Source organism: Somniosus microcephalus, chromosome 4 (genome assembly GCF_052327205.1).
Source record: "Somniosus microcephalus isolate GS21.2 chromosome 4, FLI_Smic_1.0, whole genome shotgun sequence".
Lineage (NCBI taxonomy): Eukaryota > Metazoa > Chordata > Chondrichthyes > Squaliformes > Somniosidae > Somniosus > Somniosus microcephalus.
The window spans coordinates 201,279,875-201,293,664 of NC_140990.1; the positions used below are offsets into that span (position 1 = coordinate 201,279,875).

Below are 13,790 nucleotides of genomic sequence, written 5' to 3' on the forward strand. Positions count from 1 at the left end.
AGCAAGAGATCCTTGTTCCTGTACTCGAATCCTCTCGCTACGAAGGCCAGCATACCATTTGCCTTCTTAATCGCCTGCTGCGCCTGCATGCTTACCTTCAGCGACTGGTGCACAAGGACACCCAGGTCTCGTTGCACTTCCCCTTCTCCCAATCTATTGCCATTCAGATAATAATCTGCCTTCCTGTTTTTGCCACCAAAGTGGATAACCTTGCATTTATCCACATTATACTGCATCTGCCCAATCACCCAACCTATCCAAATCATCCTGGAGTTTCTCAGCATCCTCCTCACAGCACACATGCCCACCCAGCTTTGTGTCGTCTGCAAACTTGGGAGATATTACATCTAGTTCCCTCATCTAGATCATTAATATATATTGTGAATAGCTGGGGTCCTAGCACCGATCCCTGTGGTACCCCACTAGTCACTGCCTGCCACTCGGAAAAAGACCCGTTTATTCCAACTCTTTGCTTCCTGTCTGCCAACCAGTTCTCTATCCAAGTCAGTACCTTGCCCCCAATCCCGTGCTTTAACTTTACACGCTAATCTCTTATGCGGGACCTTTCAAAAGCCTTCTGAAAGTCCAAATACACCACATCCACTGGTTCTCCCTTATCTATTCTAGCAGTTACATCTTCAAAAAATTCCAGTAGATTAGTCAAGCACGATTGACCTTTTGTAAATCCATGTTGATTTTGTCCGATCCTGTCAGTTTTCCAAGTGCTCTGCTATTACATCTTTTATAATGGACTCTAGCATTTTCCCTACTACCGATGTCAGGCTTACCGGTCTATAATACCCTGTTTTCTCTCTACCACCTTTTTTGAATAGTGGGGTAACATTAGCTACCCTCCAATCCATGGGAACTGTTCCAGAGTCCATAACATTTTGGAAGATGACCAGCAATCACAGAATCACAGAAACCCCACAGTGCAGATAGAGGCCATTTCGGCCCATCGAGCCTGCACCGACACATATCCCACCCGATCCCCGTAACCCCTACACCAACACATATCCCACCCTATCCCTGTAACCCCACATATTTAATCCCCCTAACACTAAGGGTCAATTTATCACAGCCAATCAACCTAACCCGCACATCTTTGGACTGTGGGAGGAAACCGGAGCACCCGGAGAAAACCCACGCAAACACGGGGAGAATGTGCAAACTCCACACAGTCACCCGAGGCCGGATTCAAACCCGGGTCTCTGGCGCTGCGAGGCAACAGTGCTAACCACTATGCCACCGTACATCTACTATTTCTAGGGCCACTTCCTTAAGTACCCTAGGATGTAGATTATCAGGCCCTGGGGATTTATCGGCCTTCAATCCCATCAATTTCCCTGATACCATTTCCCTACAAATACTGATTTCATTCATTTCCTCCCTCTCATTAGACCCTATGTTCCCTGACATCTCTGGGAGGTTATTTGTGTCCTCCTTTCTGAAGACAGAACCAAAGTATGTATTTAATTAGTCAGCCATTTCTTTGTTCCCCATTATAAATTCCCCTGATTCTGACTGCAAGAGACCTACGCTTGACTTCACCAATCTTTTTCTCTTCACATATCTATAGAAGCTTTTACAGTCAGTTTTTATCTTCCCTGCAAGCTTACTCTCATACTCTTTTCCCCCTCTTAATTAATCCCTTTGTCCTCCTTTGCTGAATCCTAAACTGCTCCCAATCCTCAGGTTTGCTGCTTTTTCTGGCCAATTTATATGTCCTCTCCTTGGATCTTATGCTATCCCTAATTTCCCTTGTTAGCCACGGTTGAGTCACCTTTTTTGTTTTATTTTTATGCCAAGCAGGGATGATCATCCATGCGATCTTTAAATGTTTGCCATTGCCTATCCACCGTCAACCCTTTGAGTAATGTTCCCTGATCCATCCTACCCAATTCGCGCCTCATACCATCGTAGTTTCCTTTATTTAAATTCAGGACCCTAGTCTCTGAGTCAAATACTTCACTCTCCATCTTAATGAAGAATTCTATCATATTATGATCGCTCTGCCCCAAGAGGCCTCGCACAACAACATTGCTAATTAATTCTTTCTCATTACATACTACCCAGTCTAAGATGGCCTGATCTCTAGTTGGTTCCTCGACATATTGGTCCAGGAAACCATCCCGTATACACTCCAGGAATTCCTCCTCCACAGTATTGTTACTAATTTAGTTAGCCCAATCCATATGTAGATTAAAGTCACCCATGATAACTGCTGTGCCCTTATTGCACGCATCTCTAATTTCCCATTTCATGCCATCCCCAACCTTAGCATTACTGTTTGGGGGTCTGTATACAACTCCCACTAACGTTTTCTGCCCCTTGGTATTTCCCAGCTCTACCCATACAGATTCCACATCATCAGAGCTAATATCCTTCCTTACTATTGTGTTAATCTCCTCTTTAACCAGCAATGCTACCCTACCTCCTTTTCCTTGTCTTTCCTGAATGAATACCCCTGGACATTGAATTCCCAGCCTTGGTCACCCTGGCGCCATGTTTCCGTAATCCCAATCATATCATATCCGTTTACATCTATTTGCGCAGCTAATTCATCCACCTCAAACGCCACTGGTGGAGAGCTTTGGGAACCATAGGTGCAAAGCCATCTGTTCCTCCCAAGCATGCTACACTTACCACATATTCTAATCTAATAAATCTGAATCTGTGAAATCTTTCACTCCCAGTTACTTCAAGGGGGTGATTTTGCCAATGGGGAGCTTTTGGAGGCGGGACTCCCCTTGTCGGGTTTCAGTCCCGCCTCCATCAACTTCTGGCCAACCCACACTATTTTCCCTTGATTGACCTTGTTAAGCCCGCCCAGCGGGCTTAGCAGGCCAATTAAGGGAAAGCCGGTTGCAGAGAACGTCAACGTATGACGCTTCATTGTCAAAAAATTTTGACAGATGAATTGTTATCGTTTGACAGCTCTGTGAAGCTGTCAAACAGTGAAATTCTCTGTAGTTTGATGAGTTCTTGAATTCAAGACCTCATCAAACATCTTTCTTTTGTAGAAATTAGGTGGTTGCTGCATTGGAGAATGCAACGGCCATCTGTCATCTCTACCGCGGAGGTGCAAGACTTTCCGCATACCCACCGATTGAAGCCTGCAGGAAGAAACAAAGGTAAGTACACTTTTTCTAACACTTTGCACTTACCTCAGATACTCACCTCTCCACATTTGCACCCATCACTCTCCTCCACAGCACACTTTTGGACCCCTCCGACCCCCTGCTTGCCTCGGTTACCCTGGCGGGTTTCGGAGCCTTCAGGAAGCCCGCACTTGTGTGGCAAAAAGGGGTTAATCCTATTTTCTGCCTGTTAACAGGCAGTTAAGTGGTTTTAATCCCTTTCCACCTCCAAGGAGATGGGACCTGGCGCGAGACGGCTACCCGCCTCCTGGCAAGATGGCATGGAGGCGGGTTGGGCACCTGTCCCCAAATTCTGCCATTTTCCTGGTAGTCCCTCCTCCAAACCCGCCTTCCCAAGGGCTGGCAAAATCGCCCCCCAAGTTTCAATGTAAAGTCCATTAAGAATGGTGATTATTCATGTTATTTATCTAATCTCAATGGTTTCTCAACAATGCAACTGGGCAAGATGTAGAATTTTGGGACCAAATCCACAAGAACTTTTTGCTAATTTGTGCCATGATTTCAAGGTCCAACTATACTGCAAAAACTGGCCACAAGATGCTTCTTGCAAGCTGAACAGTTCCTACTGATGGAGTTACCAGAGAATTCTGTGACCTTTGCTTACATCACTTTCTGATAACTTAATCTAGGCTGTCACTTAATGCACTACTGAGAGTGTGCTGCATTACTAGAGATGTCATACTTCAAATAAGATGTTAAGATGACAATGGATTGCCAGAGGTTTTAAATCAAGTCACTGATTCGGTGATTCAGGTCGATGTTAAAGATCCTATAGCAGTATTTGAAAAGATCAAGGTGTCCTGGCCAACACTCATCTCTCAACCAACATATCAAAAACAGATTAAAATAAATCAAGGGCTTCAGGAGAGGGAAGTGACAGGAAATAGGCAAGGGGAAAAGATTATGGTTCTCCATTGAGGCAATTACTTGTTTGTAAAATGGTAGGAGATAGCTTGAGGGTTTCCTCCGTAATTAACCTTTGATAATGGATCATTCTAATTTCTGTGGGGGGTGGGGGAGAGAAAAGAGAGATTTATTGGGATGAGCCAAGCATCTATGTACATCCACATTCAAGGTGTCCAATTTGATGCTCCAAAGGAATCACAAGCTCTTATTTTTCCACAGAAAGGTAAATAAACACTTGAACAGAGAGACAAATTCTGCACCAGTGCTGACTTCCTAATGTCTCAAGTGCCACTGACTACACTCGTATGGAGATTGAGGCAGTCTGTCAATCTGATGGATATACATCAACTGCAAATAACTTTTCTTCTATCAATAAACAAGTGGTTTACAATACACAATGAAGGATTTTCCATGCAAATGCCCAATAGCCAAGATCAACAGGTGACTTCTTTATCCTGAACAAGTACTTTGTTTGCAGCATTTGAACAGAACCAATTGCAAGCTGTTGGGGGATTTGGGCTACAGCCAAAAAACATAGTTCCTGGCTTACCACACAACTCACAGATGTCAACTGAACACAGGTACAACCAGGTATATATAAGACGGCGTGCTCCATCACAAAGGGAATATTCGGTATTCTCAAGCACAGTTTCAATCCTTTCATTGGTCTGGTGGGGGCAACTTTACAATATGATCCAGCCAGATTGTGCAAAGTGATTGTAATCTGCTGCATTTTCTGAATGGTCTCCAATTTGACACCAATGAGGAACACATCTATGCTATAATGAAGAATAATAAAAGGACATTGTCTCCAAATGCTTCCATTTATGATAAATGGTCCTTGTTAACTGTACAGGTCAGGAGTCCAGTGGTTATGAATAACAAAATGTGTGTGATGTGCAATATGACAATTAACATCTGACAACAGAGCCTTAGAATTACAGGAAAATAATCTACATTGCGAGTTAAGAAACTGGATATTTCAATGAATTATAACACGTGTGTGGCGAAACATAAGTCTTCTTTCCATTGTCATGGAATCTCAATGATAAAGTGTTACTACAAAGTGACTTTGGCTGAGTTTCTTAGGCTACAAAGTTACTCATTAAAATTCATCTGTTTTCAGTTGAAGATACCACAGTATTATAAATGAAATGTGTCGTGGCCAGCCATGGGATGTGATAAATGTCTCCATTTGTTAAGTGAACCACAGATTGCTCATAAATGTTGTAGGTTATCCAGTCAGTCTCTCATGAAGATATAGGGCCATATGATAAAGAGCTATAGAATATGATTTAGATCCTAGGAATTGCAGACCAACTAACGTGCAAGCAACAGAGTGGCAAACGGAGTCACTTTCAGCATCATGAATGGGCAATTTGAAATCCGTGGCTTCAAAATAAGTATATTGTTTACATATGTTAAGTAAGTAATTCAAATAAGGTAAGTGTTAGATTTAAAATACAAACTGCACTGAAGTACATATTGTGGAGTGGTTCCAGTGTGAGATTAGTGCAGTCTATTCTCTATTACATCATCACAAAAAAAGGTTTTCATAGAATGGGCATCATTTATACTGTAAAATTTATCATAGTATATGGTTGATCAAGGCAGATCCTCAATATCATTGTTTGAAACATAAACAAGTTTCAGAAACCTTTCATATATCATATGCAGAATAATAAACCTGAGATGGTAATACATATCTGTAACACAAGGAATTTTGTTGACACCATAAACCTGAGAGCAAAGTTCCTGCAATTGATGAACCCAAGTTCTCATCCATTCCTTAACGTGCTGCCAGTGTTGTTAGAATTCTTTATATACACATTTTTGTTTACTGCTAATGATCTACTTTGTTTGAGTAATATCATTAAGAGGTTGTATCCTCCATTAGTACTATTATTTTTTTCTTACTATAACTAAACAATGCTATTACAGGCTTTATAGCATTATGACAGTAGGGCTACAATCGCATCAAATGTCAAATATAAAAGTGTTTTATTAAGATATAATACTTTACTTCATTACAATTATAATACTCCATATAGAGAGAATTATCACATAGCATACTGGGGGTAATTTTAACTTTTGGTGATAGTGTAAGACGGGCGATATCGGATCAGCCGCCCATTATATACTTTTCCTGATTTTGGAAAATCTGGAGTTGTGTAACGCGGGGCCGATCTGATATCACCCGTTTTACACCAATGCCAAAAGACAAAATTACGCCCACTGTGTTTTAGAATGCATTAACAAATTTAATATTTACAAAATAAAAATATTGATAGTTGTACATGACAGCTGTTCTTTCCCTTTCATTTAATAGATTCCTTAAGATTTGTGCATGATGACTAATTGCACTATTTACAGCACCTAATGGATGCTGCATCTATAATTAGACCTGCTCACACAATATAGATCAAAACAATCAAGTGCAGTATAAAATAGCCAGAAAATCATTCAAGCTTCACAGTAAAGAAGAAAAAAATCAACGAATTGGGTTGAAATTAATGTGATGAATGTTAAAGCAATTAGCACAGAATAATAAATTGCATTTAAATTTGCTAATGTGAAGGGTCAGCAACAAGAGGAAGAAACTGAAAATGACCCAGCCTCCCTTCTGATAATGTGCCTCCTTTAAGCAATTATACATAATTGAACATTTGGAAGTGCGCTTGTCCCTGATAAAATCAAAGGTATATTCATTCAAATGATTAAAGTAAATAACTAACATGCAAATGGTTTATGCACTCAGCTTAAATTCCTTTGACTGCTATTTTAGAAGAGTTAATGGGGATAATTATAACTTTTGCCGATAGTAAAATCGGGAGAGATGTATAACGGGCGGTCGATCCGACATCGCCCATTTTACATCATTGCTAAAATGTAAAATTACCTCCCAATATGTTTAGTAAATGGGTTAATGCCTCTTCTAGCAGAAAAATGAATTTGAACGAACACATTAAGCACTCCTATATTAGTATCCTGAGATAAGACCTGAGCATCACTGTGATGCAAATTCACTCTGCTTTTATATGCACTGTAGACCTAGAAGCAGTATTTTATTCAAGTAGTGTTGAGGCATTTCATGCCTTCAAATAAATATGTACAAGCACACTGCCAGTGTGGACCTTCCTTATGTAATTTTGCTTTAATGCATCGGAGTTTCAGCCAGACAAAGTAGGGAATGAGCTCACATGGTACAGGCAAAATAAAGAGGCCATTTCCTCTCTGGAAAGTATGAACAGCAAAAATTTATATTTTTACTAAAGAAAATGACTATTACAAAATAACTAAAACATGTTTTCTGATTATATGCACTTGTGGAGGTGAAGCACTATGTGTTGCAGTAGTCAAAGTAGGCGTGGCACCTGAAATGATGAGAACACTGCGGATAGTGCCTCAGCTGTCACACTAATATCTCTTCTGTCCACTCTTGAATCATCCATTGCAAACATCATGCAACGATAAGGGGGAGGGAAAACAGAAAATTATACTTGGTATGTATGACACAAAGATTGGAGATGTCCCTGTGAAATTCAAAGAGTCAGTACATTTTTAAAGTGAGGGGGGAAATGGAATTCTGATTTTCAGGAGTTTATTACAGCTTTTGAAAGAGAAGACTAGTTCAAATATGCTTTTGTACTTATCAAAAATATTAATTACTGGAGAAAAATTGCCATCTGTTTTGGAGGGAGTATTAAAACTAGTACAGCAAACTCCTTTTAAAACTAAATGGAAAGTATTATAGACAACAGTGGCATAATCAGGTGGCAGATGGATGGAGTTCTAATGAAAAGCAGTGAGATTTTACAAAAAAACAGTAATAAGGGAAACAAGTGGAATCTACATCATCTCAAAATGACAACATAAATATTCATCTGTTTAACACAATATCAACATGTTGAACTCTTCCTTTTTATGTATTATCTCTTTCTTTACTTTATTTAATTTTTTCTGTATTTAAAAACTGCAAAAATTTTTAAAGAAAATTTAAAGTGAAAGTATAATCAGATGCAACCTGCAAGCAGGTGGTTTCGCCTAGATTTTCCAATCTGGTTTGCCAGATGAACACATAAATTGGAAGAACCCCAATGGAAAAGTGGATGGAGGTCTGAAACGCTAGACCTCGAGTGACTACTCACAATTCTGGGGGGGCCAGGAAAACAAGGAAGGAAGGGTACAGGAAGCACCCACACATGGGATGCTCATTAAAACATTTAAAGGATGCACTGAATGTCCTGCACACCATTACCAATGTTCATGCATGCAGGATGCCCAATGGTGTATATTCCCATGAATAATGGGCATCCAGGATTGTTAAATGCAAGTTCATCCTTTCTTACTTTCATGAATCAGTTGTGAGAATTAGTTCATTTAAAGGGTAAATCAATCCAGCATGCTGGAAAGCCATTTCTGAATGGTTTTTCTTCATTTTTTCCCCCCTGCTGGAACTTAGATTCTCATGAGCCCTTGTGTCAATTGTTCTAATATTTTTAACCACAGCACCATTACTGGCAACAATGGATTGCTGAATGGAAGTCTCCTGATCTGACACGCTCTGGATAAGGAAAGGAGGACCAACAGTGGCAGGGATAGGAGGCAGGTCAGGCAACCAAAGAAGTGCTTTATGCACACCCGCTGGCAACCACACATCTGCATACCTCACTTTGGTGGACGATTAGTGCATGCAGAGGCGAATTAGATGTCAGGACTAACTTCATCACTGTAGTATTGGATGGGACAATTAAAAGGGGGGGTAAATTCTTTAAGACTTTTGGAAGTAAGCCAGTTGTGGTGGATACCTGGCACAATGGGGCCTCCACCCTATTTTCCCCTTCACTACACCTGGCGATTGCCAAATCCCCATTCGTAGGGAAGAGGAGACATTTTCCCTTCTGTTCATGATACTACTGGGTACACAATCCAATTGTTGGTTATGAGGTAATTCTACACAAAATATCTGTTCTCAGATTGCCTCCACCAGTCTTAAAGCATAAAAACAGAGAATCAAAGTGTGACAGAAACACAAGAAAAAATTCAAGGGGTAAGCTACTCCACCTGTAACAGTAAAAATGACAGAAATTAGCCATTGGTATGTTGCCAATACAGCTCATTCCCTCTGCTGGCCAATAAAGTTACTCCAGTGCCATTCCGACTTGCAGCAAAAAAAACTAACCTATCGGTAATCAGGTTGTTAGGCATCTCTTAAGTTCCTTTTGAAGGTAGAAGTATGAAAAAAAAAGCATAATTTGCTGAATGCAGTGTTGCTGATAGAAGTGATGGCTTACCAACCAAGTCAACTTCAGGTTGGCAGATCATACCACTACCAAAGCCAAACTTTGTGGCTGGGAAGAGGTGGCACAGAAGGGCTGATAATACTGTTCCAGCTCTTTAGATGCTGTGCACATCTGTACCTCATTAGCAGATTTTAGTGGTATTCCCATGCATAGCACATGGTATACTGGGAGCATCATATGAGTCAGGAGCATGAATGTTGGGTGTTAGCAGCCAGTGAAAGGTAACTAGCCCATGAAGCACTGACAATTTTTTTTTTTTATAAAAGTGACGAGGCCAAAGTCCCTTTACAGGATTTGGTTAGTTTCAGGCCAAAACACAATGAGGGTAGAAAGAAAAGTGGCCCTAAACCAAACCACCTAGAGAAGTGGGCAATCTAGGGAGAAGGGTCATCTTGGAAGAATTTTTTTTCTCTTCAACAGGCCTCTCGACAGCTGCACATGTGCTCCAACTCTATTATGGGGAAACCCCCCAATTTGCATGGGATTTGGGGCCTTGATGAGCCTTGTGCACAGGCTCCTTGTTCCGTAAGTGCTTCCTGTCTGAATAGTCCCGTGTTCAGAACATCAGCGCTTCGTGGATGTTTAGTGCCTAATAATACAGGGCCTAGTCAGAGCCCCAGGGTGTCAATGCTGTGTCCCAAACCATAAAAATATTAAAGAAGGTCCAGAAGAAATTTAGTGACTCTAAACAAAAAATCACCAAGGTAAGTGATTCAAACAGAAACAGGGCTGCGCGACATAACAGAGATTCCTTTTTGGTCAAGCATTTGGGTTAGAAGCATTCTGCAGCTATAGACACAGCTGACAAAGATAATGGGGAAAAATTCAGTTGGTTGCGCCACCAGTTAGTGCCTTAAGAGGGCACAAACCAACTAGTGCCCGGGCGCGGCACTGCCCACGCCTCCCGCAAAATTCAGCGGGAAGTTAGTGGTGGCGTTAACCATTAGCGCTGCGCCGCTGGCGGTGACGTCATCGATGTGCGCAGCGCCCCGGCCGCGATCTTCGGGAGCGCCCCCTGATTTACCACCGGACGCTATGTCCGACAGGGTCAGGATGGCGTACCTGCGGCCGGGGAGATGCAAATTAAAGGCGTGGTGCGGGGCGGCCATTTTTGTTGTTGGCCACCTGCCAGCACCTGCCTGCACTCCCGTCCCCGGCCTACGGGACCCCCCCCCCCCCGCCCCCCTGCAGAGTGTTGGCTGCGCTCCAAGAGTCCGGCACTTCTCTTGGGTGCCGGGCTCTTTTGCCTGCACTCCCGATCCCCGGGGGCTCAGCTGGGCCCCAGATCGTGCTGCACAAGGCCCCTCCCCTTTAAGAAGGGGAGGACGGCCTGCAATACTGTGGAGCTGCGGCACGTAGCGCCACTATATTCACTCGCAGCGCCCCAAGAGGGAGGCAGGGCACCTCCAGTAGCACCCCCGCTTCCCTTTGAGGCGCAACCGACCAATTTCCGGCGCGGGGGCGCTAATTTTTCCGGGGCGCTAACACGGGGCTATACTGAATTTCTCCCCCAATATGTCTTAAAGGAAAAAAAAAACAAGTGAGTGAAGCCATCATCTCAAAACTCACCATATAAAGAAAAGGGTTCTGCAACTGTCAATGAATGAGTACATAAGCTGCGAAAACTGGTTGCAGGAAAGAGCTGAGTACTTTGTGCATGTATGGTAGCATAATTCATATATTTTTAAAATTGGGAAAGGCATCTAATATTTTCATTCCTATATGGTTTGTGTAGAATTATAACTGGGTATATAGAACCATTAGTTGCAGGAGCTACAGTGGAAAGTAGATGCAGATATAAGAACATAAGAAGTAGGAGCAGGAGTAGGCCATACGGCCCCTCAGGCCTGCTCCGCCATTCAATAGGATCATGGCTGATCCGGACCTAGACTCACGTCCACTTCCCTGCCCGCTCCCCGTAACCCCTAATTCCCTTATCAACTAGGAAACTGTCTATCTCCGTTTTAAATTTATTTAATGTCGCAGCTTCCACAGCTCTCTGAGGTAGCAAATTCCATAGATTTACTACCCTCTGAGTGAAGAAGTAAACAAACATATGCAAAGGTGTTAGCCTTGGCTCAGTGGTAAGCACTTTTGCCGCTGAGTCAAAAGGTTGTGGGCTCTAGCCCAATTCCCGAGACTTCAGCACATAATCTAAACTGACACTCCAGTGCAGAGGTGCCTTTCGTTTGAAACGTTAAACCGAGGCCCCCATCAGATGGACGTAAAACTATTTGAATAAGAGCAGGGATGTTCTAGTGGTGTCCTGTCTAATGCTTATCCACCAAACAGCATCACTAAACCCCTCTAAAAAAAATCACAAACAGATCATCAGGTCACAATCTCATTGCTATTGGGATATTGCTGTGTGCAAATTGGTTGTTGCATTTCTCTACATAACAATAGAGACTACACTTCAAAAGTAACTCACTGACCGTGAAGTGCTTTAGGATGTCCTGAGGCCATGAAAGTTCCTATAAAAATGCAAGTTATTCTTTCTTTCAAGATATAATTCATTATTATGGAATACAGATTGTAAGTGATCTTGCTACCATTCTGCTTGTTACAGGCCAAGGTGGTGTGCAATACCTGGAAATGGGCAGCAATGGGTGGTGGCCAGTACCAAGAGAAACCCCTACACCACTGGAAAGAGTGCATGCTAAAAGGTATTGGGCCTGAAACACTCACTAGATTTAGCCCCATATACAGACGTATGTTTGTGTAGCAATGATGCCTAATAAGAAGACAGTAAATGCACTCATCCTTCAAATGCAGTAATCTCACTTATACATTAATGGTTTATGATTGCAAGAACATTGCAGCATACTTGCCACAGCTTATTTCTCACCTTGGGCTTCACACCACCACAATCACCACTCATCCACTTTCACAGAGTCCTAGGAGCGTGAGTACCTTACTTTCTCAACAACAGCACAGATCACCCAGTATTAGTAGCACACCACAAAGTAAGGGATGCAACCAGAGCAGTCTTCAGACAGGGCAGCAGAGGGCAACAGAAGATGTTGCAACGTATTGTGGGCATAGAATGGTTACATGGCTCCAAGGAACCAAGTTTGAATGCATCAATAGTTCCTCTGCAAGAGTGTATGACTGAAATGTCCAGGGATATAGGCTGACTTGGTAGAAACATACAGGAGGGGTTAGTGCCTGCACACATAGCTGCTCTGGATGTCAGAATGCAGAAAGCAGTCAAGACCAGCTTTGAATCTTTTGGATGGGCGAGTGGGAAGCCTCGTACAAAATGCAGCAGCTGGTGTAGCTTCAGGCTAAAGCGCAGTTTGAGCTACTTTCCCCTTACTTGCAGAACAGAATGTCATGATTGTTAACTCTGCCAATGGGAGTCCAGTAAAGCCAGACTTCTGAGCAAGTGTTCTGTATTCAATGCTTCCAAGGAAGGGCAACAAGACTGGAGCAGGCTCTCAAAGATGACTTGTACACAGAGGCAGGAAGCCCTCTTCATTAGATAGCCCGCAGGTTGAAAGAAATATGACAAGAGTCCCACTTGGGTTGGGAAGCAAATTGAGGTATGGGCAGTGGAGAGGGAACACCCATTAGGAGTATGCACCACAGAAGGTTACCACAAGAGCATTCACATTCAAAACTTGGTGCCCCCCCCCCCCACCCAATGAGGTATAGAATCACGGAATGATACAGCATACAAGGAAGTTGTTCGGCCCATCGTGCCTGTGCCGGCACTTTAGTAGAGCTATCCAATTAATTCCATTTACTGCTCTTTCCACATAGCCCTGTGAATTTTTTCCCTTCAGGCATTTATCCAATTCTCTTTTAAATGTTACTGTTGAATCTGTTTCCACCACCCTATCAGGCAGTACATTCCAGAACATCATAACTCGGTGTAAAAAAATGTTCCTCATGTTGCCTCTAGTTCGTTTGCCAATCACCTTAAATCTGTGTCCTCTGGTTACCTACCCTTCTGCCACTGGAAACAGTTTCTCCTTATTTACTCTTTCAAAACCATTCATGATTTTGAAAACCTCTATCAAATCTCCTCTTAACCGTCACTGCTCTAAGGAGAACAACTCCAGCTTCTCCACACAAATAAAATTGAATTGAATTGATTAACTGAAGTCCCTCATCCCTGGCACTATTCTAGTAAATCTCTTCTGCACCCTCTCCAAGGCCTTTACATCTTTCCTAAAGTGTGGTGCTCCATCTGAAGCCTAACCAGTGTTTTATACTCGTTTAGCATAACTTCCTTGCTTTTGTACTCTATTCCACTATTAATAAAGCCAAGGATCCCATATGCTTTTTAAACAGCCTTCTCAACGTGTCCTGCCACTTTCAAAGATATACCGCAGGTCTCTGTGTTCCTGCAACCCCTTTAAAATTGTACCATTTAGTTCATATTGCCTCTCCTCCTCCTTCCTACTAAAATGCA

At 42.4% G+C, this 13,790-nt stretch overlaps 1 protein-coding gene across 1 annotated transcript in view; it reads right to left on the bottom strand.

Moving 5' to 3' along the window:
- The window catches only part of unc80 (unc-80 homolog (C. elegans)), a 378,796-nt gene that overhangs the window by 260,604 nt on the left and 104,402 nt on the right, over window positions 1–13,790 (bottom strand). Inside the window, exons 22-23 of the mRNA XM_085984208.1 lie at window positions 5,393–5,459; window positions 4,618–4,846 (exon numbers count right to left, since the gene is read on the bottom strand). Of these exons, the coding sequence (XP_085840334.1) occupies window positions 4,618–4,846; window positions 5,393–5,459 (296 nt within the window). The remainder of the gene's footprint in view (window positions 1–4,617; window positions 4,847–5,392; window positions 5,460–13,790) is intronic.